The sequence below is a fragment of the Mus caroli genome, chromosome 2 (assembly GCF_900094665.2).
Source record: "Mus caroli chromosome 2, CAROLI_EIJ_v1.1, whole genome shotgun sequence".
Classification (NCBI taxonomy): domain Eukaryota; kingdom Metazoa; phylum Chordata; class Mammalia; order Rodentia; family Muridae; genus Mus; species Mus caroli.
The window spans coordinates 29465856-29492929 of NC_034571.1; the positions used below are offsets into that span (position 1 = coordinate 29465856).

Below are 27074 nucleotides of genomic sequence, written 5' to 3' on the forward strand. Positions count from 1 at the left end.
GGCTGGAAACAGAATGTTTAAAAAAAAAAAGAAAGAAAAGAACGAACGAACAAATTTAAGCTTCCCCAAAAAAGAGGCGGGGACGGGGAAGGTAGTGATGAAGTCAAAGGACTGGGAGGCAAGTGACTGTCCAAGAGCTCTGGGTCCCCAGGGGGCACAAGGTCTCTGTGGGCAGGACACAGTCCCTGCCCATGCTGCACCCATCTGCCTTGCCTGGCTGTGCCCGGTGGGCACTTGAGCCAGGTCTGGCTGGCCGAGGGGAGGGCACCGTATGGCTGTCTGTAGTCTGAGCGGGTGGTGGGCTGGGGGGCCGGCTGGCTGCAGAGGCCTGTGGCTCCACCCTAGGCCCAGGCCCAAGCGTCCATGCGGCCCGGCTGGCTCTCAGGAGGCAAAGTAGGAGCTCTGCATGGAGTAGAGCCGGTCAATGGGGTTCCCCACGCGGGCCTGCAGGGAGCCCACGTCGGAAGAGCCGAGGAAGCAGTCGCTGAGGCTGGTGAGGGAGGTATCACTATCGATATCGTGGAAGATGGAGTCGTTCCCTGTGGGATATAGAAGGGACATCAGGAGCTGGGTGTGACTCAGGGCTCCAGGGGGGTCCTGGCAGCCCTACAGGCTCCATGGCCAGGGGTTGTGGGCAGGCCAACTGGCTAGGGCTAGCTTCCCGTCAGGGGGAGGCAGGCTGGCAGTGCTGGGTGAGCTGCCCTGGGCCTTGGCTCTGGACAGCAAGGACTGTCATAGCCTCTGTCTGCCTGGCTAGGCAGGGACAGAGGGCAGTGCTGGGGCGGATGGGGGGTGGGGCAGCTTACCATAGGGGTTCATGTGGTCACCTGGCATTTGGGGCGGCGTGAGGCCCTGTTGGAAGGGGTCGCTGCTTCCGTAGGGGCTCTGCTCCATGGCCACGATCTGCTGCTGCGGAGGGGCCAGCGGCGTGTAGGAGGCCATCATGCCCTCCATGCGGCTTGACAGAACCTCTGAGGACAGTGAATGCCTTCACCAACAGGTCCTGTCCTACCCTGTTCTGGGAGTCCCTGCAGAAATCCCCCTGGTCCCTAGGACACCCCTCCCATCTAGCTCCAGGTTTTCCTGTGCTCTGCCCTGCTCCCGACATTTCTTCCCCAGAGACTTCCCATTTACCCTTTCTTCCACCTGCTTCATCTGCCAGAGCTGTGCTAGCTAGAGAGATGGCAGGCCATGCTGGCAGTAGCCATGCACCTCAGCTCACCACGTGGGAGCACTAAGGCAGACCCCAAGTCCAGGAGGGCTTCCTGGAGGAGAAGCCCCTTATCCCAGCAGGACCCAAAGAACCGGCAGGAAGGGTTACAACAGGTAGGGAGAGGATGGCCTTCCAGGTGAGACTGGAAAGTCCAGCAGCTGCCTCCAGACCATCGCGGAGTGAGGCAGCCAGAAAGGGCAAACAGTGATAGGATGGATAGGCAGCAATGGGCTGTGTTTGGGGGAAGAAGAAATGGGGGAGGTTCTGGGGACCCTGTCAAGGTCTCTGCAGGGAAGGCAGAATGGGTAAGGGACAACCACTCCCCAGATGGTGAAGTGGGGGTCAGAGGGGTCATGGGTAGTGTGGTAGCACCAAATGGGCTCTGGTGAGCAGGGAGGGTTCCTGGTGGCATCTAGGAGGGAGCCGGGGACACTAGAGAATGAGGCATGTTTTTCTCCAAGAACAAATACAGGCTGCCTGGTGACTGGAGGCAGAAGACTGTGGCCCCAGGAGGGCCTTTAAGGGAAAACAAGAAATACGGGGCTTTGGAACACTGTCAGTAGATCTCTAAGTCCAGGCTGGGATGCTGGCCTGGCTCCAACCCTAAGTGGCAGAGCTGCCTGTAGGTGCCTGGCGCCTTCCCAGGGACCTCCCACTACCTCTTCACTAGCAGTCTCTGGAGTCTCTGCACCCCCTCTCTCCATAACTTCAAAGCCTCCACGGCCCTGTGCAGCCCTGGTCCAAGATGTTGGTGCTGAAACAAATTTCTGTGAAGTCCAGCTCTGGGGGCCCCATGATGCTCAATGGATCAGCCCTTATTCCTAGTGGCAGCCCCACCCCCACCCCCCGGGGGGGGAGGCTTCCCCCTCCATCCCAGCTTCTCTGAGGTGCTTTTACAGGATGAGTGAGCAGCCAGTACATGACACTGCTAACAGTGCAGGTTGGAGCCCTATCCATAGGGCAGCTTTGCCCCGTGGTAGTGTGGTGTTCCCAGAGGTGGTTAATGTCCCCAGCCCTCAGTTTTCTCATGAGGCATGCCTGACTGTCCTGTTCTGGTGGGAGTCCATGAACTGAGGGAGACAGGGGGTTAGGAGGTGGGGGAAGAGCCTGGCCACACCGAACAGTGACTTTATACACCCTGACATCTCTTCCACTATGGCCTTTGTGTCCCCCCCCATCTCCCCCCCCCCCCCCCCCCGTGTCCCTGAGGCTCACCTTGGCCCAGCCGCTGGGAGTTCTGCTGCTCCTGTTGTTGCTGGTGTCTCCGGGCCAGCTTCTTCATCTGCAGAGGAACAGTCCAGACGCCCACTCAGTCCCCGTCCCAACGCAAGGCTCTGCCTCCTTCCCACATCTGGACCCTTCCCTGTCTCCTGCCCATCCCCGTCTCCCAGGTCTGCCCTGGAGCACTGGATTAGTCGTGACCTCTCACCTTTGCTCTTTGGTTCTGAAACCAGACCTGGACCACACGCACGCTGAGGCCTGTCTCTGCTGCCAGTGTCTCTCGGACCTGACCCGGAGAGAGGGAGACAAGTCAGGTCTGTGTAGATGGCAGTGGAAGGTGGCAGTTGGGGTGAGGGGTGGGAGGAACATTCCTGCCCCTGGTGATAGCAGTGGGTCAGGGGGGAGGAACAGACCCACAATAAGCAAAAGGGGGTGTTGGCCCCAGACTGCCCCACTCAGAACCCCTCACCTTCCGACAGGGCTTGGAGGAGACCTCAAAGGATGCCTTGAAAGCTCTTCGCTGCTGTGTGGTGAGGATGGTTCGGGGCCGTTTGGGCCTTCTCGGGTCTTTGCCGTCATCTCCACTGCCCTTACTCTGGCTGCCCTGCCCCTTGGCCGGCTTCATGTCTCCATCTTCATCCTCACTCTTCACTGTGGAGGACACAAGCGAGCCTGTCAGTTGGAGCTTACCTGACAATTATGGCTCCTAATGTCCTCAGGAGAATGGAGAGCCTTCCCTAGGCCCATAGATCCTTCTTCACCATGTCCCATGACCCCAACATATAATGACTTCCTCATTCGGGGGTCCCAGGCTGGTCTAACCCTGCTGATCCACAAGTTCCTTGATAGCATTCACAGGCACACACACACACACACACACACACACACACACACACACACACACTCAGGAAGACCATGACCTAGTACCCTGGTGCACATGCATGGCTGTGCACAAGGCTTGGGGTGAGGGCTGGGAGAGACACTTCTGCCCCCTGGTGATAGCAGTGGGTTGAGGAGGAGGAACAGAGCCACAATAAGCAAGAGGCACACACTAGAGCACTTGCAGCGTTCTGGAGCCCACACACATGGGCAGATCTGCTCTTGTGTGACTCTGAAGGCCAGCAGCCTCCTGCAATAGACAGATGGCAACTATGGCCCAGGCTGGCCCTGGGCTTCCCCACCTCAGCCTGTTTGAAAGCCACCTTCTCCTGCTGGCCTCTGAGTGTCATGCTAGCTGGGGACAGGGTGAAAGAGAGGAATGGATGGAGCCTTCTTTCTTGAGGCTTCCAGGGACACAGGGACCAGGCATCCTCACAGGAGGTACTTAGGACCAGGACATGCAGGCATGTGTACACACACACAGTGGATTCGCTGATGGGTGCACACACCTTTACTGTTACTTAGAGATGTTTACTATTGCAGGCTCACAGAGGCCTATACCCACAGGCAGGAACACTTCCATACCAAGACACATGTGGCATGAAGTAGCATGTGCATCCAGCCATGCACACAACACCACTAAGATGACCCCAGGAGTTTGGGCCTTAGAGACCTAGGAACATAGCCAAGCCTCCTAACAACCATGACTTCTGACACCCAACACTGGAACTTGTCCCCTCCCTAGCCTCACTTTCTTTGGAGGTTAGCCCCATGGAGGACTGTGGCCTTACAATGTCTGTAAGCTGGGCCAGTGGCCTTCCCTTCCATGGGAGTGCAGGTGCCCACAGGGATGCTATCACAGGGACTAGCCTAGGGCTGGCCAGCAGCAGATACACAAGGACTCTGTCACACTGAAGCCCAAACATTGGAGCCCTGGCAACTTCAGACACTCCCCACGTGGACAGAGGACATGCCTGTGGGCCTAGGGTACCTCCAGAGACAGGCCAGCCATCTTGACATGTTCCCTGTCCAAGTCTCAGGAGTGACAAGTCTTCAGGCTCTTGCTAGAGAGCAAGCATATGCATGGGTATAGCACATGTGCGTGTGTATGTAGTCATGCATGTGTGTCCCATGAGTGTGCTGGTCAGGTGCAGAGGCATGTGTGTGTGCACAGGAGGGGCTTTGCGTGTTTGGATGTGTAAGTACATGACCTTAAGTACAGGCACACGAGGTAGTGTCTTTATGACCCTGGGTATGTGTGTGATACACAGTTGTGTGTACCTCGGGGCTGGCACCCAGATAAGTGATAGGGTGGATGTGACATTGGATGTGACACCTTGATGCTGGCTGGCCATTGCACGGACATACAGGTCTGTGGATCTCAGAAGCCCCGCCCCCTGCGCTCCAGCACCCCACTGTGCCACGTCCTGCAGCCATCCCAGCCTCGGCTCACCAGAGTCAGACTCATCCGGGCTCACGGAGCTGAGCAGGTCTTTCTCCTTCTCATAGTCACCCTTGCACAGCAGCTGGCCCTCCTTGAGCACGAACTCGTCCCCCTTGCGCAGTTGCCTCTCGCACACACAGCAGCAGAAACAGCCCAAGTGGTACACACACTCGAGCGCCCGCATGACGAACTCGGTAGGGGCGATCTTCTCCATGCAGCCGCTGCACTTTGCCGCGAAGAGCCTGCGGGGCACAGAGGAGGCACGGGCTGGGCATCTCCCTCTGCCACCCTGACAGACGGGGTTGGGGACAGGGATGCACCCTCTTCTTCTGCCGGTCCCAAGGGGAGCCAAGGTGGGCATGAGGTGCCCCTCTTTGGTGGGTCTTCCTGCTCAGGCATGGAAGCCACTAGGGGGCAGTGTGCAGGGTCAGCCTCTGACTACTAGCCTCCCTCACCCCCATAGCCAAACATCCTAATTTTGCTCTGCCCTCTAGCCTAGGCCCTTTTCCCTTCCCTGGGTCCCCAGATTCTCAAACCCTTCAACCCTCTCGCACCTGTGCTTCAACACAGGACACAGACGACTCTTTCTAAAATGCTCGTTTATCTTGTTCTTTCCTGCTCCACACTCAACCTTAGTTCCTCAGTGCCCATAAAACATCCTATTCCACCGCCTCCTCCTTCCCAGCTGTAATCTCTGAAACAGCCATGACGTCTCCAGGGTACTCTCACAGTGGCCTCCAGACGCATGGCCTGGTGCCACCTTCTTGTCCCTTTATTTCAGCATGGACACAGCTTGCTGGAACACGGGTAGCTGCTGTACTCAGCAAGCACGTTACACGTGCATGTCACCTGATCTGGCTATGTCCCATGAGACCAGAGAGACCTGGCCCCATTTTAGGGATGAGGAAGTGGACGTGCAATAGGAGTTCGTACTCAGAGTGTGTTCGATGTAGCAAACATTTCCCAGTGTGGGCTGACTCTGTCTGATCCAAGAAGCCAGCCAGGATAGGGTCTCTGTGCCCCTGGCTGCCTTACCCTTCAGGGTCCTGCTGTTCTGCTGACCGCTCCTGCCCACACCCCACACCCTGTCACATGCCTGCTCTGTGGGAACTCAGCTTCAACAACACTTTGATGGAAAAATTTATGAAGAATCAAATTATTGCTGCTGGGAGGGAATTAAAACCATTTTTCATTCCCTGCATCCCCGGGCCACGTCTGCGGGCGCCACCTTGGGAGCACCGCGCATCCCATCCCTCTTTATGGCCCGCCATCACGGGCACAGATTACAGCTGCAATTCTCTGCTAATCGGTTCTGGAGCAGGGACAGCTGTAAAAGCCAGGCTCACACCCTGCCTCCTTTCCTGGGGCTGCTATCAGCACTGCCCACAACAAAATGCTGTTTCACAGTGGACAGCGATTCCTTGGGTTCTGATTACTGCCCTGGCACTGCCCAGAGCACTGAGTGTGGGGGCAAGCCCAGTACCCACCTCTATTCAGTCTGGCAGACTCCTATTCAACCTGCAACACCCAAGTCCAACACCACCTCCTCTGGGAAGCCTTCCCAGAGGCTTCCTTGATGATGCTGAGGTGTAAGGGAAGTGTCTTCTCTACCTACCTCTGAGTTTCCTTATTGCCTCAGGTTGCTCTGTTGCAAAATGAGGAAGCCAGAGGACCTTCCTGAGGATTTGATGACATTGAACATGTGAATCAGCAAGAAGTCACCACGTAGTTCTCCGAGGGGTCCCAACTCTACTGGGGATACCTCAAGGCAGGTTATGGCTCCTTCTAGTTCTCAGGGGAACTCTGCATTTTGTCGTGCAAAGTCTTGGTATGGGACTGAAGGTCAACCCAGGTGCTTGAGGCAAGTGAGTATCCTCTAGGTCCACACCAGCTTGTGGTGTTGCAAGAAAGGTACAGGCTGAGTGGTTTTAATTCATGGGGTGGAGGTGGGGGTCTAACCTCCCCCATTGGCAACCTTAGGTAGGCAGAGGCTCCTGGGAACTTGTCTGGCCGTGGATTTCTATTTAGAGGCGGATGCCTGCCCCTTACTACCACTCCATATTGACCAAGGTGCCCAGTAAGGGCTGCAGGGGTCTAAATGGATGGGCACTGGCCAGGTCCCAGGCCAGAGTCAGCACATCTTGCGGGGCTCCAAGAAGCAAGAGCTCCCTAGGCTGCAGGAGGTAGCAAGCCAGGCGTGCGCTGGGGGGCGGGGGGGGGGNGACCTGCATTCAGTGACTGTGCCACAAAGCTGGTGCTCCTGCATTCAACAGCCGCACTAATGCCTTGGCAGCAGGGGGTGGATTGCGACTTTCTCCATGCTCATCAACACAATCTATTATTAATACCCCTCCAAAGGCTCCAGCAGCCATTTCCAAGCAGCACAGCCACTCGGGGTGTCATCTGTTATCTAGATTGCAAGAGCCCGGGAAATAAAACAAACGGCGTGCACTTTATAAACGGAATGTGTCTTCCGTTCGGTCTCCAAGCATCTCTCCGCCCAATAAAACATCGGGGGGCACGTATGAAATACTCACTCCCAATTATGGGGCAGGCTTTGTCTACCATGCAGGGATGGAGTGAGAGCTACTCACGGGTGCGTGTGCCTGTGTAGTAAGTGGGGGTTCCCTCCTCTCAATCCTCCTCTCTCTCTCTCTCTCTCTCTCTCTCTCTCTCTCTCTCTCTCTCTCTCATCATGGGCACAAGGCTGGAAACAGAAGCCACAGAGAGCCAAGGAGAAGCAGGCCAACCACAGGCAGGGCATTGCCATCATGCAGGCTCAGAAGCTTCATAAAGCAATTCCCCTCTCCGAGCCTCAGCTTGCTTTGTGTGTAATGGGCTCAGCGCTGAAGCCTGCATCTCAGCATGGAAGGCAGAAGCTATCAGCTTAAAGCTGCAAGCAGACAGGGCTGGGGCACACCTTGGCTCCACAACTTCAAGATACAGACCTAGGTCTTCACTCGTCCTGGTTGAATGCCCTATCCTCTAGCTCCACATCCACCTCACTATGTGGCTTTGGACAGGATGTTTAGCCTCCAACCTCCAGTTCTCCTTCAACTACATAGGAACACTCAGGCTGGCCGAATGGAGCTCAGCGGGTAGAGTGCTTGCCTAGCACGCATGAAGACCTGGGTTCCATCTCCCACACCATGTTAAACCTGGCACTGAAGCAAACACTTGTTATCTCAGCACTGTGGAGGTAGAGGCAGGAGGATCAAAGGTTCAAAGTCGGGGCCAGTGATATGGCTCACTGGGGCTTGCTGCACAAGTCTGAACCCCTGTTCAATTCCCCATGTATGCCCTCCCATGATACACATACAGTAACTTAAAAAAATGTAGAAGTCAAAGGTCATCTCTGGTTATGCAGAGTTCAGGGCCAGCCACCCTGGGCTATATGAGACCCTGTATCAAACAAAACAAAACAAAACAAAAAAGCCAGGCAGCTGCAAAAGCACATGCCTTTGATCCCATCCCAGGACTTGAGAGGCAGATGCAGGCAGATCTCTGAGTTCAAGGATAGCCTGGTCTAAAGATCTAGTTCCAGGACAGCCAGGGCTACACAGAAGAACTCCGTTTTGAAAAGGGGGACGAGGAGCCTGTTCCCAGCTAATTGCAGAGGAACAGGGAGGGTTAGGCCCCTGTGTTGCTGGTTACTATGCTGGTCCAGGGGCCTCCCACTTCCACATGCCCTCTCTGCCCTGCACTGTCTGCTCTGCTCACCATGCCTTTGTGGTCCATGTTTATTGGAGCCTCCATGACTTCTGGGAGCAGGTTCCTGACACTAGCTGTGTGCACAAGTGCCAGCATGCCTTGCAGAACGCCCAGGCTCTGGTCAGACCCTCTTGCTCTCACGTGCCCCAAAGGGCCCTGCTCTCTTGACTCAGAGACCATCTATCTCAGGGCAGCTCTGAACACTAAGAAGGCTTGGTGGACGCCCACCTGCACCATCTCTCTAAATCCTCACAGACCTGAGGGGCAGAGGCAGACACTTGTCTTGCTCTGACTCTGTACATTCAGCCAGCCTTGTCTCTGGTTGCTGAGCCTGTGTCTCTGCCCGCAAGGTTATGAGTTTCCAGGAGGCCCAGTCCACATCACACCCCATGATTCTTCCTGTTCTCGATGGGTCTGGGTTCTTTACAAACCAAACTGAGGGCTAAGCATGCAGGAAGCTGGGTTTGATTCCCAGCATCACATAAAATCAGATGTGGTGACCTACATGTGTAATCTCAACACCCAGGAGACAGATCAGTAAAGCCATCCCTGACCATACAGTGACTTAGAGGCCAGCTCAGGATACATGAGACCCATTCTAAAAATAAGAATAAAATAAATAAAAACCAAATAGAACACCACTCTATCTGCACGTCCGTCTTCCAACAATCACCGTGTAGAACAGTCTTTTGTGAGGTCTTCCCTCTCTGAAGGGTCTCCCCAGGCTGTGAGAACCTGTCTTCAGCAGCAATTCATTTGGTTTGTCTGAAGCACAATTTATTAAACTCATAAGAGACTAATTTAAATAAAAAGTCTGAAAATGCAGTATTTTGCAGAGGATTTGAATATGGGTCACAAGACTGACTAACTTCCTAGCCAGTGAGCACTGAGGAGCAGACATGGAGCATGGTTCTTCAGCAGCACACACACTTGACTTCCCTGAGATGTCCTCACCCCAGCTGGCCCTGGCATCCTGCACTTAGCCATTTGCCTCAGTGACTTCATGTGTTTTAAGGGGACACTGACAGATGGAACAGGCTGGGGCAAGACTCCTGGGGTTGGATGGGTAAATGGGGACCGTGCTTGCTGCTATTGTCCCCCCAAGATTCCCAGCCCTGATGTAGCATTCTCATTGGGTGGAAGCTCCCTTCCTCCCCCTCGCTGTACAGCCTATGCATGCCCCACCAGTGAGCTTTACGGTTTGTGGGGCCCTTCATTGGGCTCTGATGATAACTTCTATGCCACATGTGTGGCTCTGAGTGGGACCTCCCTCAGCCCCTAGACAAGGCAGCTCCAATGGTGAGTCTGAGCCTCTTGGGCCTTGTAACCACCACACTCCTCCCCTTTGGACATGGCATTTCTCAACAGATTTGGAATCAAGGTTTAGGACACTCAAGACCTTAGTTTTACTTCCTACTGTAGTTGGAAGAGAAAATGTCTCACGAAGACATTTGCATATGTGGTTCGCCTGAGGCACGATTAGCAGGTGGTGTTTCTTTGGAAGGTGGGGCCTGGGGAAAGGTTAGGTCCTTGGGCTGTAGCCTTGAAAAGGATACTGGGGAGCTGATGAGATGGCTTAGCGGGTAATAGCACTGACTGCTCTTCTGAAGGTCCTGAGTTCAAATCCCAGCAACCACATGGTGGCTCACAACCATCCGTAATGAGATCTGACGTCCTCTTCTGGTATGTCTGAAGTCAGCTACAGTGTACTTATGTATGATAATAAACAAATCTTTGGGCTAGAGCGAGCAGGGACTGAGTGAGCGGGGCCAACCGGAGCGAGCGGGGTTGACCAAAGTGAGCAGAGGTCCTAAAAAATTCCGTTCCCAGCAACCACATGAAGTAGAACAACCATCTGTAATGGGATCTGATGCCCTCTTCTGGTGTGTCTGAAGACAGCTACAGTGTACTCACATACATTAAATAAATAAATAAATAAATAAATAAATAAATAAATCTTAAAAACAAAAGAAGTTGATACCTTGGGGATTTTGTGACAGTGATAAAAAACTGACGCACTGTCAGTCAAATCAGACTTCAGTTTGGTTTAGAACACTTGAGAGCACATGATAATCTCAAAAGTTCAAGACCAAATCGTGGCCCTAAAGCCGTACCCGGGCCTATCACTAGCTGCCATGTTTACTGCTGTTTCTGAAACAGCAATTCCCATCTGCTTCCAAGGCTTGTTGTCTCTCACTCTTCCTTCTGCTTCTAGAGTGCCCATCTTTCAAGATCTCCTTCTCCAGGAAGGCTTCCCTGATGCAGAATCTCAGCCACTATCTACGTGTCCAAGGTCTCTACTGATTAGGGATTGACTCAGGTCTAACTCAGCCCCACCCCCCTTCTGACAGTGAGATTATTAGTGTTTGCCGAATGGATGAACAACCTTGTGAAAAATGAAATTGCATCCAGATTGAGTGAAAAAAAAATTATGTTTCTTTAAGAGGCTCTAGCAATATGGCTAAGTGCCAGGCATGGTGGCACACGCCTTTATTCCCAGCACTCGGGAGGCAATTGGTCAGATCTCTGTGAGTTCAAGACTAGTCTGGTCTACAAAGTGAGTTCCAGGACAGCCAGGGCTACACAGAGGAATCCTGTCTCAATAAATTAATTAATTAATTAAAAAATAAAAATAAAAAAATGAAAAACCCGCCTAACTAACAAAATAAACAGAATTGTTCTCTCTGGCCCCCTCCACGACTTACGAGTCTATTTGCCTGTCTCTCTTTGTCTAGAGGTCTGCCAGAATGTCACTCTAGCTGGACCAGGGTAGCTGAGGCAGATGCTTCCTATAAACCCACCCATAGGTAAACCCCAGAGCTCCTGGACACCACTGCTGGACTCGTCGCCCAATGGAGACCACATGAATGGGTGCCACTGGCCTGGTGGCTCTCTGTGCTCACCGCTCGACCTCCTTGGCTTCATCCATCATTGTCCTGGAAGCCAGCTCTGAGGATGTCTGCGCATAGAGCCAGGCTGCTTGGTCCCATAGAGATGGCCACAGTGTGGCAGGTGATCTGCCAGGTTGTGTTCACCACAGGAAGGTGGGATGGCCAAATGTGGGGAACAATGTCAGGAGGCTCCTAGGGGTGGGGACACAGCACAGGCTTAGGAAGTTGGTGAATCCCAGCTTTGCCCTGCTAGCTTCCTGATTTAGGGACCTGAGGCCCTGGTTCCCTGTTAGAAAATGGAGGCTGGATGCCCATGTAGTAGGTGTGGTAGCCTCTTCTCCGACGACACCCAGGTGGTAGTAGGACCCCAGGTTCCATTGATGGGATCAGAATAATAAGAGCTCCTTGTGGTGTGGTGTGGTGTGGTGTGGTGTGGTGTGGTGTGGTGTGGTGTGAGCTTCTTACAGTAGAGGCTGTGGTACCCTATGAGGTAGGTATCCCAAGCCTGAGGACAGGGCCCTGGACAGTAGGGGTGGCAGGGATTGTAGATTCAGCCCATCACTGCGACTTACTGACATCTCCCCCATGTGTCTGTGCATCCTTATCATTCCTGGCTTAGCTGTTTTTTATTTGGAGACAAAAAGGGGCCTGTTGATGGGATCCAACTCAAACCAGCTGCAAACATCTGCTTTGATGCGGCAGGAGCCGCAGGCAGGCCCGGAGTGCGCGTCAATCAGGCGGCTGGAATGTGCTGCGTGGCTGGCCATGCTTGCTGGCTGCCGGTTGTGGTACCTCCTGGCCTGCCAGGGCTTGGCAGGGCCTTGCTGACCCGCCGCCTGCCCAGCCTGCATGAGGGCGGCCCCGGGGGCTTCTCTTAGCTCTTTGATCCACCTCCGGGGCACAGTGGGGAGGCCCTAGCCAGGGCTGGAGGTCACACGCCACAGGCAGGCAGGGACCAGTCTAGCTTGGAGCCTGAGGTACTGTCTGCACACATTCAGAGATCCCACGGACTCTGGTACCTTTTCCACGTCAGGCACTGAATGGGGACGGATCTGGGAGCAGAAGGGACAGCCCACCCAGATCCCACCTCAACATCCATTCTCACATCAGAGGGGACATTTTAAGGTGAGAACAGTGTGTCTATCTGAGCAAACAGACCATCACACACACAAGGTACAAAAGGAGAAAATAAGGTGACACAGGCGGTGACGGAGAGTCCAGAGGGCTGCAGTTTTAGAGGAGCAGTCAGAGGCGGGCTGCTCTATACATCATGGCATCTAGGGAAGGGGATCCAGCTGTGGGAACAGCACTGTAAAGGCCCTGAGGTCAGAGAGCACATGGTGTGCCAGGAAGTGACACAGGGCACTGTGGCTGGAGCAGGTGAGTGGGGGGGGGGGGACCCGGGTGTAGGCAGAACTTGGGGAGGGCTGATTATGTGTCCTGGGAAGGCTTTGAAGTAATGAGTAGCAATTAAAGGGTTTTTTGGTTGTTTTGGTATTTTGAGACAGGGTTTCTCTGTGTAGCCCGGGCTGTCCTGGAACTCACTCTGTAGACCAGGCTGGTCTCAAATGCAGAAATCCACCTGCCTCTGCCTCTGCCTCTACCTCCCAAGTGCTGGGATTAAAGGGGGGGTTGGGGGGTTGGGAGGGAGGAGCGACAACTGTCTGAGTCAATTCTCTCCTTCTACCATGTGGGCTCTGGGAACTGAACTCAGATCACTATCTTGGTAGAAACCACCTTTACCCATTAAGCCATCTCGTTGGCCCCCTGGGCTGGTATCTTAACTGGCTCTCTCTGGCAGCCATGTATGATGGATGAGAGGCAGACAGGCTTGGGGGCATCAGCCAAGTAACCTCGGCAAAGGTGAGGCTAGCTCCTGCTAGGTTCGATCAGGGAAGACATCCTGAAGTAGGAACCTTCTGAAGGGGAGGATGCCAGAGAACAGGCAGGGTCTGAGCCTCTCAACAGTGGTGGGGAGAAGCCATTAGAAAGGAAAGCTGAGATGCAGGAGAGACTGGGGCCTTGGCTCTGGACAGGATGTGCCCAGGGCAGTCAGCACCTGCCACCTGAAGCTCTGGGGAAGCTTAGACAGACAGAGTTATGGGCCTGAGCACAAACATACATTCACACACATGGGCACTGTATGTAGCCCTACAGAATGAGCTTGTACTATGTGGCCTCCCACCTGCCAGTTTGCTTTCCATCTTCAGAGGAACACATCATGGAGTGGGGTGGACACTGCTCTGAAACCACACCTTCCTGGGCAATAGTCAGGGACAGACAAAGTCCAGGACAGAGGGAAAGTGGGTCAGTGCCTGCCCCTCTCCATCTGAGCACCTTCCCTCGAAGCCCTGTGGTCCATCTCAGGATGCTGGTCCAGGCAGAAGAGCCTTAGGATGTGAGGAACCAGGCTAAGGGCTTTGTCATTGTTTGAAAAGCATGGCTATAGGTTCTTGTCTGGGTCCCCAGGACTAGTGTAACTTGGGTGATAGAGAGTCTGCCTTCTAACATACAAGAAGCCCTGGGTTTGATCCCCAGCACCATATAAAGGCAGGCATAGTAGCACACGATCACAATCCCATCTCTTGGGAGGTAGCGGCAGGGAGATCAATAGTTTATCCTAAACTACATAGACAGGCTTGCCTTCACTCACCACATTGATGAGTGCCTGTGAGACAGGCTTTGGACTGCCCCTTCCTTTCCTCCTGCTGTGCACCCCAGCCCTAGGAGCAGAGCCAGGTCCCTTCCCCTCCCCCACCTTCACTAAGGTCACCAGCTCCTGTCTCTGGATCCAACAGACCTTAGTACTCTTACTACTACACTCTAAGATTTATTGAGTGTTTCCTACAGACCAGGCCCCAAGCATTCTTTGCACATGGATTGTTCCTCTAACTAGAGGCATGTCCAGCCTTGTTACAGAAGAAGGAAATGGTTAGAGAAGACGTCAGGCTGATGCTCTCCTGGCCTTACTGTGGGGTCCTTGTTCTAGAAGCCCTTGGTGTCTTTCCTCTTGTCCATCTAGTGATAACTTTGTCTCACTCTAAGTTCAGAGTAGCCAGGTCCATAGACCTAGACTGCAGGTGCTAAGGACATGAAGGGCTGTGTGGTCCCCATAGCCCAGGTAGAAGAGGAGATGTAGAGCCACCAGCTTTGTCTTGGGGTCCTCCATGGCCAAAGTGGGCTGGGTCCAGAGCCATGTGTCCAGGAAGGGCTGTGGGATTATGGCAGAACCCGAGGAGGTATATACACAGTCAGGTAGAAGGCAGCGTTGGCTGGCAGCAGGGAACACCTGTTTGTGGCTTCAAAGACCTTGGGAGAGCTGGGGATGGTGACCCTCGTCTGTAATTGAGGACAAGTTCAAAGCCAGCCTAGCTACATAGTGGGTTCCAGGTTAGCCAGTGCCATACAGTGAGTTCCTGTCTCAGATATTTAAAGAAATATTTCAGAAGAGGAAAGGCAAGATGGTGTAATGGGTACAGGTGCTTGCTGCACAATCTGAGGACCTGAGTTCAATCCCTGGAACTGACATAAAGATGGGAGGAGGGGACCAACTCCATAGAGTTGTCTGCTGGCCTCTACAGGTGTAGAGGGGCTGACTTGAGAGTTGCAGTCTATGTAGAGACAGACAAGCAGAGAGGTCATACCAGGAGGGAGCAGCTGGAGAAGCAAAGGCATGAATGAGGAATATGCAGGCTATTTGTAAGGCTGAGGGGACAGTGCAGTAGATTGGAGCAGGTTGGTAAGAACGAATGTCAGAGAGCAAGGCCCCAGGCCCAGTGCGCAATAGCTGAAGGTGAAGCGCATCCTTTTGTCCCATACAAGGACACATGCAGCCACTCAAACAGTTACCTCACAAGCTATGCATCCATCCTCTCTCCCATTCACCTACCCACCTTCCCACCCATCCACCTTTATTCATAATATTCATCCATCTACCTATGCATTCACCCACCCATCATTTATCCACCCATTAACCTATCAATCTGTCCATCCATCTACCATCTATCCACACATCCATCCATCCATCCATCCATCCAGTTTACTCCATACCTGCCCATCACCCCAGCCATCCACTCACCCATGCAGACTGCCTATTCATTCAACCCAACCTTTCACCGCAATGTGAGGTGTTAACATTTACCAATGGCCAATTGCTGTGCCTGGTGACAAGGACCAAATGGGAATAGAATCCACAGGCTGTCCTAAGTAGAAGGAACAGCAGCAAGGCATTCAAAGGGATGGGTCCAGACACTACTGTGGGGTAGAGCACTGCCCCAAACTGGTATTGTGATCCACCATTCTCACCCCCCAAAGATTTTGCCTTCTTTGTATGTAAACTATAGCAGGGTTTATTTTTTATTTATTTATTTATTTATTTATTTTTGGTTTTTTCGAGACAGGGTTTCTCTGTATAGCACTGGCTGTCCTGGAACTCACTTTGTAGACCAGGCTGGCCTCGAACTCAGAAATCCGCCTGCCTCTGCCTCCCGAGTGCTGGGACTAAAGGCGTGCGCCACCACACCCGGCTGTAGCAGGGTTTAATTAGGGTTCTATCAACATTGAGAAACTTCCTTTGAGCAAGCGTGTCCTAGAAGAAACTCCATTAAGGCAATTTAAGTTTTTGATCAATTTTCTTTCTAGTATAGTTAAATAATTTATAACTTTTCCCCCTTTCATTGTTTTGCTTTACTAAAATAATTTTTATTGAGATAAATGATTTTTTTTTCACCGACGTTTTTAAAGAGTGCTAGCTCTGCTGCAGGGTTTGTGCCCACCTCCAGCCTTGCTGACGGCCAGTGGCAACACATTAAACCTGCTCAGCCTCCCTGCCGGCAGCTGTACTTCATACTGACTTTTTTTTATTTACCAAGGTAAATCTCCCCTAGGCTCAGGAGGGTGTTTCTCAATGCTGCCAACTAAATCACTGACGTTTGTTTTCACAGATCTTACCAGGCAGCCAATGAAAACACCCACCCAGGGACCAAGACGCGGGCGGGGTTATCTTATGTAGACTGCAAGTGTCCCCAGAACCTACGTGAGTTACTTCTTGTCCTTTGGGAACCCAGCACTACCTCCTCTTCTTGGTCCACGCCCCAGGTTCCTGTGACTTGTTTCTGAGTCTGGTCCCTTACTGAGTAGGTCTGAGGCCCTCCAAAGGGCCCTGAAGGCATAGAGTTGAACAGCTCTTTTCTCCACAGGCGAGTCTGGTTGCTTCTCTTCGCTTACTTTCTGCCCCAGACTTCTCTTGTGTAGCCATAGACACAGCACAAGCTTTCTTAGCCCAGGCATCCCAGCTACCATGAGATCTGGCCCAAGGCTCTTCCCCACCACACATTTTTTTGTGCACATTGTCTCTGACCCTGCTCTGGCACATTGGGAAGCATTTATCAAGATCCTACCAAATGCCACAGTGATGAAACCTGTCCAGCCTGGAGCGCTCAGCCACACAGGAAATCTTTCAAAGGTCCCAGGATCACCTCTAGAAAGGTAGGGTGCCTTACTCCTTACAAAGCCAGGGCCTGACCCAGGCTAGCCTAGAGACTGGCACCACACTGTTCTCTGGGCTGAGAAGGTGGTAAGGGAGGGATGGGAAAGAAAGAGGTGCCAGAGATATGGGAGCCTGAGGGTAGCTCTTGGTATGCCTTTTTGGGGTGACACAGTTACCCACAGTTAGGTGGGTAGAACAAGTCTCCAAGATGACCCCCTCAACAGGATTCTGAGACGTGGGCACAGGAGTGGGTGGGCTGAGAGTGATTCTACAGGCTTGTAGGCATGAGGGTTAGACCTCTCAAAAGCCGGTGGGCTCTCTCTCCTGAAGGCTGGGGGTGGCTATCGAAGGTTAAGCCTGATACCCCTGCTGGGCAGGGCAAACAAGGCCACTCCTGGGGACACCCCTCTCCGGTTGGCCCGTTTAGTGGGTAACTGATCGCCCCACGCCCCGCCCCAGCCGCCCGCTGCCCGCTAGAGCCGCTTAATCACCGCCCGCCCGGCTGCATTAGCATAGTAATGGCCTTTAAATTGAGCCTCTTTGTTTTTTAATTAAGCTCCCAGCAGGTACAGAGAAGAGCGATTATTGAGGAAGCTGCCAGCGCTAATCGCCCGCAGTCATTTGACAATTAAAAAGCGCCTAGCTTTAACCCTTTCCCTGCGCCCGCAGCAGTGCCCCCCTAACGTTTAGCACCGAATGTGCGTGTGTACGCTTTCGATTGGGATCCGGGGCTCGGTCCCCTAGCAACTCAGAGAGGTCCTTGCCAATACCCCCATTTTGATGAGGGGCAAACTGAGGCATAGAGGAGGGAGGTAACTTGCCCAAGGCACGCAGTTTGGGCGTGGGAGACAAGAGTTTGGCAGACAGGTTACTATGGAGATCCAGCGCCCAGCCTTGACGCTTTGCAGCGCCCTCTGAGAACACCTTCCCTTTTAACGAGTCTGGCGAAAAATTTCTCGCCCTTCTAAGCCCTTGTGGACATCTCCCAACGCCTGTGGGAAGAAATTCTCAGGCCTCCTCTCTCTCCCCTCACCCATCCCTTATTGTGTGCAGGCACGAGGTTGGTGCTCCAGGATCCCTGAGAACAGCTGTGTAAAAAGAGACAGGCGTGTGCTCTGCCCAGGTGGGTGGCCCCCCAAGAAATGGAACAGGCAAATTCAAAGTCAGGCACCACAGGTCCAGGTCCAGCCCCTCCAGGGAGAGGCGGTCAGAGAAGCTCTCCACCCCCTGCCGAGTTTGGAGGAGAGGGTCTGAGGGAAGGCTGCAGTGTGTGCAAAGACCCAGAGGCACAACCGACCGGCTTGACCTAGAAAGAAAAGCTGAAGGGGAGGGACAACTGGAACCTGAGGAGCGTGGCAGAGCAGGAGCCAGCCGAGGGGTGGGTCTTACAGACTTCACAAACAACTGCACTTATGTTTGGGTAATGCCTGCCATGATTTACTACCGAAATGTCCAAAAGGCAGCCACCTCTTCCATTCTATCCCAAGTTTTCTGGTACCCTTCCCAGAGGCAACTTGTGCCTTGGCTGGGGTCTCCTTCCTGAAAATGAAATAGGTGACCCTCCCCCACCCCCACAAGCTTGGCCTTTCCTAATGAGGGCTGGTTGGCACTCTCTCTCTCTCTCTCTCTCTCTCTCTCTCTTTCTCTCTCTCTCTCTCTCTCCCTATTTCTCTCTCTCACACACACACACACACAACCACTGCTCCCCAGAGCACCTGACTTCCAGCTGCCAGGCCCTTCAGGGTAGGCTCAAACCCTGATTTACTTAACCCGCACCCCGTGGATGGCCTTGCGGGCCATTTAAAGGATTTTGTCTTAATCTCAAGAACCATAGGAAGCCATTGAAGGGTTTTAAATGGGGAGTGGCTTGAGTGATTTACATTTTTAAAAGATCACGTTGGCTCTTAGCTGGAGTCCTCTAAGAGTTGCCTTGGGAGTCCTGAGGGAGGTGGAGGGCGGGAGGCAGGAGGCGGAGCAGCTTCAGGCTGGGGGGTACTGGAGTGGGAGGTGGTGGTTTAGGAGAGAGCAATGGAGAGTGGGTGAGCCCTGGGCTCGGGAATGGATGTAGGGCGCCCCGCCCCCACCCCATCGCTAAGAAAGGGGCACAGGGTATCGGGTATAGCATTCATCTCATTTCAGGGCACACAGGCTCCACAGGAGGAGGTGGGGTGAGCCTGTTCCCCCCACAGTGTCCCAAGCTCTACTGCTGACCCTCATCTCTATTACAGGCTGAGCTGAGGGAGTCTGGCAATGGCTGTCTTTCTTGCTCAGAGTTCTCTATCCCCCCTGGGGGGGGGGCAAGAGGGGAATTTGGATTGACAGAGGAGCACTTGGCCCTGGTCGATATTTTTTTTTCTGTCCCTGGCTCAGGGGTGGACTGGGATAGGCTGTCAGCACCCTGTAGCCCCCCTCCCTCTGCCTATGACTCAGAGCTGAGTGGGGGCTGCGTGAGAGGAGCTGGGATAGGGGCAGTCAGGGCCACCCAGCAGCTGCCTTGTCCTCTGGACAGAGGCAGGAAGCATGAAGGCCTTGCAGGCAGCCAGGGGTTAACAGCCAGCCCACCCCCATCTATCAGCTAACATCTCCCAAACAGACAGACAGACAAGGCAGCTGTCCAAACAGGCCTGTGTACCTGGCCACAGCCACAGAGGGGACAGGGCAGTGCTATTTACTCAGCTCCTGCCCCCACCACACGCGCGCGCGCGCGCGCACACACACACACACACACACACACACACACACACACACACGGGCATTTCCATGCAGTCTCCCTGGGGTTTGTGCTGAAGGTTTGGTGGTTCATAATGCTGAGTGTCTTTGCTCTGAACTGGAGGTCCTGGCTATTAGGGCTAGTACTGACTGGTCTAGCTCAGGCGTCCTCACTGTCACCCGGGAGCCAAGAAACAACACTAAACTGTGCTCTCAGAGCAGAAACTTGGGGAAGCATCTCAGACACCCAAGAGGCATCCCAGCTCCCCCTCCCTTTCCCCGTATGGCTCTCTGACCAGCTCCCATTGAAGTAAATGGCACTGGCTACCATTCACTTCTGTTGAGGACTCAGGAAGCCCCCTCCCATCACACCTTTCCATCACCTCCTTCTCGCAGGGCTCCCAGGACTGATCCTCCTCCTTAGTGTGAGCTGCTCCCCACCTCTCCAAGTTCCCAGGCCTGCAGTGTCAGGTGCCCCGTCTCCCTCTGCTGGTGGCTCCCCAGTGCACTCTGTGAGTTCTCCCAGGCATTGGCGGTGAGGATCCTAATAAACCATGGCTCCACACCTGCTCAGCTCCGCTCCTACCTCCTGCCCAGAGCCTGGGTATCTCACTCCCACTGCAGAAGGCAAGGGACTAACCAAGGCTCAGAGAGGCAGTATGTCTGTGCCAAACCCCAAGAGCTACAGCACAGTGCCCCACAGAAGCGGCGAGGCAGGCTGGAGGGGGGCGATGCTGAGGACTGGAATTTGGTTCCTGACACCCGTGTTAAGTGACTCACAATTGCCTTGACCTCCAGCTCCAGGCGAGCTAGCACCCTCTTTTGGCATTCATAGGCACACCACAAGCACAGGCACATACATGCACGAATGTACACACTCACACTAGGAGGAGGAGGGAGAGGAAGAGGAGGAGGAGCAGCAAGGTGGGCACATTGTGGGGGAAGAACAAAGAGCCCCTGACTCATGCATGTGTCAGGTCCCAGCACCAGGCAGCACAGGCCAGCAGCTAGAGATGCCTCGTTTCACCAAGTTGCATTGGGTCTGTGAACCTCAGAACAACTGGGCCATGGGGAGGGATGCCCCCACTTACCAGGGCTCTCATGAGCTCCGGTTAAGACATCCTTAGCAGGGACATGTGCAGCCTAGGGAACACATCCTCTCCCCAAGGCCAGGCTCCGATGGCTCCTCAGTGCCCCTACCCAGTGTGACATCTTTACAGCACATGCAGTGCCTGCTAAGGCCTGGGTTGGGTGAGGGGGAGGCAGGACACCTCTCAAGTAACGGATTGTAAATTCTTGGGCCCCTGGCTTTCCATCCCTAACAACCTCCTCCCCTGGCCACAGCGCCTGTCCCTTCGCAGCCAATTTAAATGAGGGGTCCCAGACCTTGGGCGGAAAGCATTCCAGACTCCAGAGAGGGGGCAACTATTGTTTCTTTGGGAAAAAAAATAAAATAAAATAAAATAAACCGGATCTCTGCAGCGTCTAATCACTCGCATATGTGCAGTGGGGTTCCCAGCATGGACAGCCCTTTACAGTGTGAGAGCCCCAGGGGCACAAACCTGGTTTCCCCTCAAGAGCCCATGAAGGAGGTCAATATGGGAGAGACTGAGGCAGAGGGCAGAGTCCCTAGGCCCCATCTAATTATTCTACTCCATTACCTCACAATGGCTGATGGTCCCATTTCATAGAAGGTACAACTGATTCTCTCAGTCAAGGTCAACAGCCAGTACCTGGTCCTGCTAGGATCTTCCTAGAGGCACAGGCCCCCGGGGAGCTGCCCTGTACTGAGTGGTCTCCCTGTGTGAGGGCCATGCACTGCCCTTTTAAGGGGTCTGGTCTCCCTAGTCCTGGCCCAGGCAGGCTCTGCCATAACCACAGCTGGGGCCTGGAATCATCAAAGCTGGTTTTTAATAAGGAGGATGAATCTTCTAGGAAGCTGTAGTCCAGGAGGGAGGGGTGGCCAGGCAGCCGGACCTCAGTACTCCTGCCTTTCTGCAGGCAGGGAGGGGAGACCTGGCCCGGTGGCCTGTCGCTGGCCGCTGGGGGCCTGGGCGGTGGGGGGTGGCTGCCCCAGGCCTGGAGGGAGCTGGCTCTTCTACCGGAGTAAGCTCACAGGATATTACACAGCCTTTGTGTGCCTGGTGACCCAGCTGCTGGTTATTGAAAAATTCCACCGCTCTGCTCAGGGCAGGCTGCTGACCCCTCATCCCAGGACGCGCCTATCTTTCAAAAGATACAGGATTAGAGCAGCGGGCCCGACCCTGAGCAAAGCCCGTCTGGGGTGTCTGTGTTTTCGTGGCCTCACGGGATTCTGCTGGAGTGGGTTCTTGGCACAGGATTTAATTAGTTGGAATCAGGCTGCGATTACTGTGGCGACTATTTACCCAGGCACTCAGCAGTCTGAGCCCTACTCAGAACAAAGATGGGCCCCTCGGCCCTGGGCTGGCCAGGCCAGGGGCCCCAGCTGAGCTTGGGCCCAGCTGCTGGGCGGGCAAGGGAGAGCTGCAGGCCCAGCCAGGCCTTCTGCCGGCACACCTCATTTACTCGATATTTGTGGGTTTTCGCAATGCAAAGCATCTACATGGGGCTTTTAAAAAATTAAAGCATCTCAAGAAATTTATGGCCAACTTCCGAGTGTCCCCTCCCCCAGCCTGTGGCTCTGTGGCCATGGTCAGGCAGAACTAGTTTGCTGATGTGGGACTGAATTCCTGCAGGAGGATGGTAGGGAGCCTATGCCCAGAGGCTGCTCTGGCCCCCAGTCTGCCTCCTCAGGTGCCCCAAACTCATGAGCGTGTGCATGTCTGTGTCCACACATGTCTGACAAGCCCTTTGCCTAGTGTGGTCAGTCGGTGCACACAACATCTCATTTCTCTGGCTTACACCCATTCCCACACCATGGGAGCGTACCCAATGCCGACACTGCTACTGGAACACCAGTACCATGTGTGTACATATATGTAGTCTCTGTGCCCTCTCCTCCTGCATACATCTGCGTGCCAAAGCACACATGCATGCACACTAGGCTCATGTCTGTCTATAGCTTTTCGGCTTCTGGTATGTAGCCACTGTTTAGATGTGTCTGCATCTACACATGCCTGCAAATCTCAGGGTACCCCACCCTATGCACACATGCTGTGCACATGGACCCCCACACGTTGACACAGGCCACTGAACCAAGAAGTGCTGCACGTGTGAACAGCCAGTGACAGAACAGCTCCAAGCATGTTCACACATTCATAGACAGTGTCTGTACACACATGTATACATGTGTGTCAGCCATCTGGGAGGCTTCAGGGGTAGTTTGTAGCCCAGAGTCAGGTGTGGCTTAGAGATACTTTGAGTTCTATTTTGTTTATTCATTTACCTATTGACAGGGTCTCACTATGTAGCCCTTGGTGGATTGGAACTCCCTATATAGCCTAATTGGACCTGAACTCATAGAGATCTTCCTGCCTCTGCCTCCAGAGTGCTGGGATTACAGGTATGAGTCACCCATGCCTTGCTAAGATAGTTCTAGTAGGGGTTAGGACCTGCCTGGTCAGGAAAACTGCCAGGTCAGACCACAAGGTAGATCTGGGGGTCTGGCCACCATTTAGGCAGGCCCTGTTCCAGCTATCACAGATCTCTGCACAGCCTGTCCTTAGCTTCCTCTGAAGACGTTTTAGCTCTCACCTGACCTCTCACCTTTACCATGGCCACTAAGGCCTCTGTCCCGCTGTGTCTTGGGACACTTGAGGGTCACCTGGAGATCAGGAACAGAGAAGCAAACTGCTGGACACAGAAAGACTTTAGGTATAATGGTACAGGGCAGCCCTTTCTTCCCTGCTATAGAAATAAATAGCTGTGGCCCTATCCCAGAGCCTCATGGCCTCACAGGAACCTCCCCATAGCATCAGTCTGACTGTGAACACTCCCACACGCAGAGGCACACCTACATGAATGAAGCCACTAGAATACCATCTACTTGCACTAAGAGACACAGGCACATATAGAGGGACACAAAAAACCCTGGTCAGAGACACATCTGAGTGGTTGGTAAACGAGGACACAGTGGACATTAGCCTACACAGAAGCCTCCGCAAGTAGTAGGCACATGTGCACTAACATACATACATGCACACACATGTACACACACACACACACACACACACACCCCACAGTCCTGAAGGAAACTGATCTCAACAGAATGAGTCTTGGGTGTTCCAGTCATGACCAGACATGGCTACTGGCTCATCACTGTTGAGCCACTCATACCCAAGACCAGGCAGGACCCCCGACTTGCTGCTGACCCCATCCCCAGTTCTTACATCATCCCCCTCTGCTTTGGAACTCATGGGTCCTCCTTCAGGCTTCTCCAAGTCTGCTCCCCTCACAGACACCATGAGGACCCCTCAGCTGATGTCCTCCTCTGTCCCCTGAGCTCCCCCCACCATGGTCCTGCACTTCCACTGGGCTGGCTTCCTGGCATGCCTTACACTTGTCCAGCTTCACAAGCCACACCCTCCCTGTCTTCATTCCACCTCGCTTCCTCACACCCCAGGTAGCCTAGCCCAGGCTAGACCTCACCCCTGCTGCAGTCTTCTAGTGCATTTCTCAATGGTCCACAAGGTTGACAGACCCCTGTGTCTTATAAAACCTCCAGATGGCTTCACCAAAGAGGGTTGTGCAGGACATGTTCTCAGCCCCGAGCAAGGGAGGATGCCCCCTGGTGGTTATCTTATCCCCAGCCTAGTTCAGCACCACGGGGTGGGGGTGGGGGCGACTCCCCAAGGTATAAAAGCGGGGGACAGCAGGATGAGGTGGTAGCCTTTCTGGGATCTGGAAGGTATGCATTCCAACCCTGCTGCTATTTAGCTTTGTGGCCTGGGCCTCTAGTACTCATCCAGGGCCTCAGTTTCCCCTTTATTTCTCAGAGGTTTGAACCTGCTTTTATGGCACTAGATGGCAAACTTGCAGTGAGGCTGTGGGGTGCTGAATGCTCAACACAGACTCAGAGGGGGACTCCAGCATCCCCTCCAAATCCGCCTCGGTTGCCATCACCGCCCACAGAGACCCTTGCCAAGGTCCTTGCAGGTCTCAGGGACCTCCACTGTCCCAGGAAAAGTCTCTGTCCCAAGCCACGGTCATTATGGGACTTCCTGGTATCTCTTCTTCCATCTTTCCCTGGCCTGGGAGTTCTCAGCTCCCTTCCCAACCCACCTCTAAGAACCCAGACAGTATGTTGACAAAACTGTCCAGATCCACGGGCGATGTATCCTCACCTGCACCTCCTTGCCCAAGGACCCAGTTTCAGCCTCTCACTTTGCCACAAACCAGGACCCAAATGGAAATATCCCTCGTGTTCCCAAGGCAGGGCCTACTCAGACACAGCTGCTGTGAAACAGGCAGGGAGCCGGGCGTGGTGGCACACGCCTTTAATCCCAGCAGAGGCAGGAGGATTTCTGAGTTCGAGGCCAGCCTGGTCTACAAAGTGAGCTCCAGGACAGCCAGAGCTATAAAGAGAAACTCTGTCTCGAAAAACAAAAAAAAAAAAAAAAAAAAAAAAGAAAAGAAACAGGCAGGGGACAAGGGACAGGACAAAGCTCACACCTTCTCAGCCATTGACCACTTTCAGCTTGTTTCCTTTCTTTCATTTAAAATGTGACACACAGGGGCCGGGCGTGGTGACGCACACCTTTAATCCCAGCACTCAGGAGGCAGAGGCAGGTGGATTTCTGAGTTCGAGGCCAGCCTGGTCTACAAAGTGAGTTCCAGGACAGCCAGGGCTAAACAGAGAAACCCTGTCTCAAACAAAACAAAACAAAATGTGACACACAGACACACACACACACACACACACACACACACACACACGCACAGAGAGACAGAGACAGACAGGGACAGAGACAGAGAGACAGAGACAGAGAGACAGAGAGGAGGGCATGCCATGTGGTGGTCAGAGGACAACTTTGTGGAGTCAGTCCTCTCCATTCCCCTTTATACTGGGATCCAGGGATTGAACTCAGGCCTCCAGCCTTGCATGACGAGTGCCTTTTCCCTCTGGCCATCTCACTGGCCCCATGAGCCATCCCTTTCTACTGGGAACTGGAAACTGCAAAGCCTGTCCCTCCCTGATTGCAGGTTCCTAGCCTGTGCCTCCTGAGGTGCCAGAAGCACAGTCCCCTCTTCCTAAATGCCAAGAGCCTCAGTCAGGCCTCAGCCCTCTTGTGGTTTCTGTTGTCACTTCAATTCCCAAAGCCCCTAAAGCTCTGCTTTCATTTCTACAGCACTGGCAGCTCCTCCAGTCAACTCCATGACCATGACACTATCTCACAGAGGGTACAACTGAGCCTCTTGCTCAAAGTCATGTGACCCAGCTAGGCTGTTCTCAGGTGCACAGGCTCCTGAAGGCTGTCCTGCAGTTGCTCACTGCCCCACCTCCTCTGCTTCTCTGCGGGTGCCTCAGGGCAGCACAGCCCGGGTGTTCACACCCCAGCTCCTGTCAGTTAGCATATGTGCACAATGACAGATGCACCAGGATGCCCGCTGATGTGTGTGTGTGGGGGGTGACAGCAAGGCCCTGGTAGGGAAATGGTTAATAAATCAAGGCCTACCCATTCCCTGGAGGGTTGTCCCTGCCAATACAGGTTAATCTGTGTGCAGTGACATGAGCAACAGTCCTCCACATTTTACTGAACAGGACAGGCAAGAGGATGGCAAAGATACAGGCCCCACGAAATGGACAGTTCACTGGATACACTCAGCATGCTTTGAATACGCTCCAAGAAACGTGTTCGTGGAGCTCAGTGGATAAAGAATTTGTTTCACAAGTGTAAGGCCTGAAGAACCCATGAAAACATGACAGCCATCTTTAATCCCAGCACTCTGGAGGCAGACACGGGATTCTCCGGGCAAGCCAGCTAGCCAGTCAAGCTCAAAGCATCAAGTTCTGGTTTTTGTATGAGACTCTGTCTCAGTACATTAACGTGGAGAGTGATTGAGAAAACCTGGTTTCAGTCTCTGGCCCCACATGTGGGCACACACAGGCATGTGCACCTGTACCTGTGTTTGCCTACACATGAGAACACACATGCTCACACCCATGCCACACATGAAAGAAGGAAATAAATAAATAAAGGGATATAAGAAGGAATTTTAAAGGAGGTATAAAGGAGGATATGGCCACTGTGTCCTTTCCACTGTAAAGTCCCAGGTCCTCCCCTGCCTCCTCAAGCTCAGCTCTTCCTCATCTCCAGTTCTTTCGGAGTGAGATCCAGCTGGAGGCTGGGGAGATGGCTCTGGAGGAGCAGTGCCTAAAAGCCTAAGCTGGGCTGTGTGTGGCAGCATACACCTTTAACCCCAGCACAGGCAGGTGGTTCTCAGAGTTCAAGCCTGGTCTACATTGTGATTTTCATGACAGGCAGAGCTAAGCAGAGAAACCCTGCTCTCTCTCTCTCTTTCTCTCTCTCTGTGTGTGTGTGTGTGTGTGTGTGTGTGTGTGAGAGAGAGAGAGAGAGAGAGAGGGAGGGAGAGAGA

At 53.6% G+C, this 27074-nt stretch overlaps 1 protein-coding gene across 3 annotated transcripts in view; it reads right to left on the reverse strand.

Moving 5' to 3' along the window:
* Positions 1–283: 283 nt before the first annotated feature.
* Positions 284–27074, reverse strand: part of Lmx1b (LIM homeobox transcription factor 1 beta) — a 75838-nt gene continuing 49047 nt past the window's right edge. The window contains exons 3-8 of one of the 3 annotated variants that reach the window (XM_021156075.1): positions 4767–4999; positions 2904–3085; positions 2643–2720; positions 2429–2495; positions 828–971; positions 284–539 (exon numbers count right to left, since the gene is read on the reverse strand). In XM_021156075.1, coding sequence (XP_021011734.1) covers positions 382–539; positions 828–971; positions 2429–2495; positions 2643–2720; positions 2904–3085; positions 4767–4999 — 862 coding nt within the window. In that variant the 3' untranslated portion in view covers positions 284–381. Of the gene's footprint in view, positions 540–806; positions 983–2403; positions 2496–2642; positions 2721–2903; positions 3086–4766; positions 5000–27074 lie in introns of all 3 variants that reach the window. The other 2 variants (XM_021156074.1, XM_021156073.1) reach the window with 2 other exon arrangements.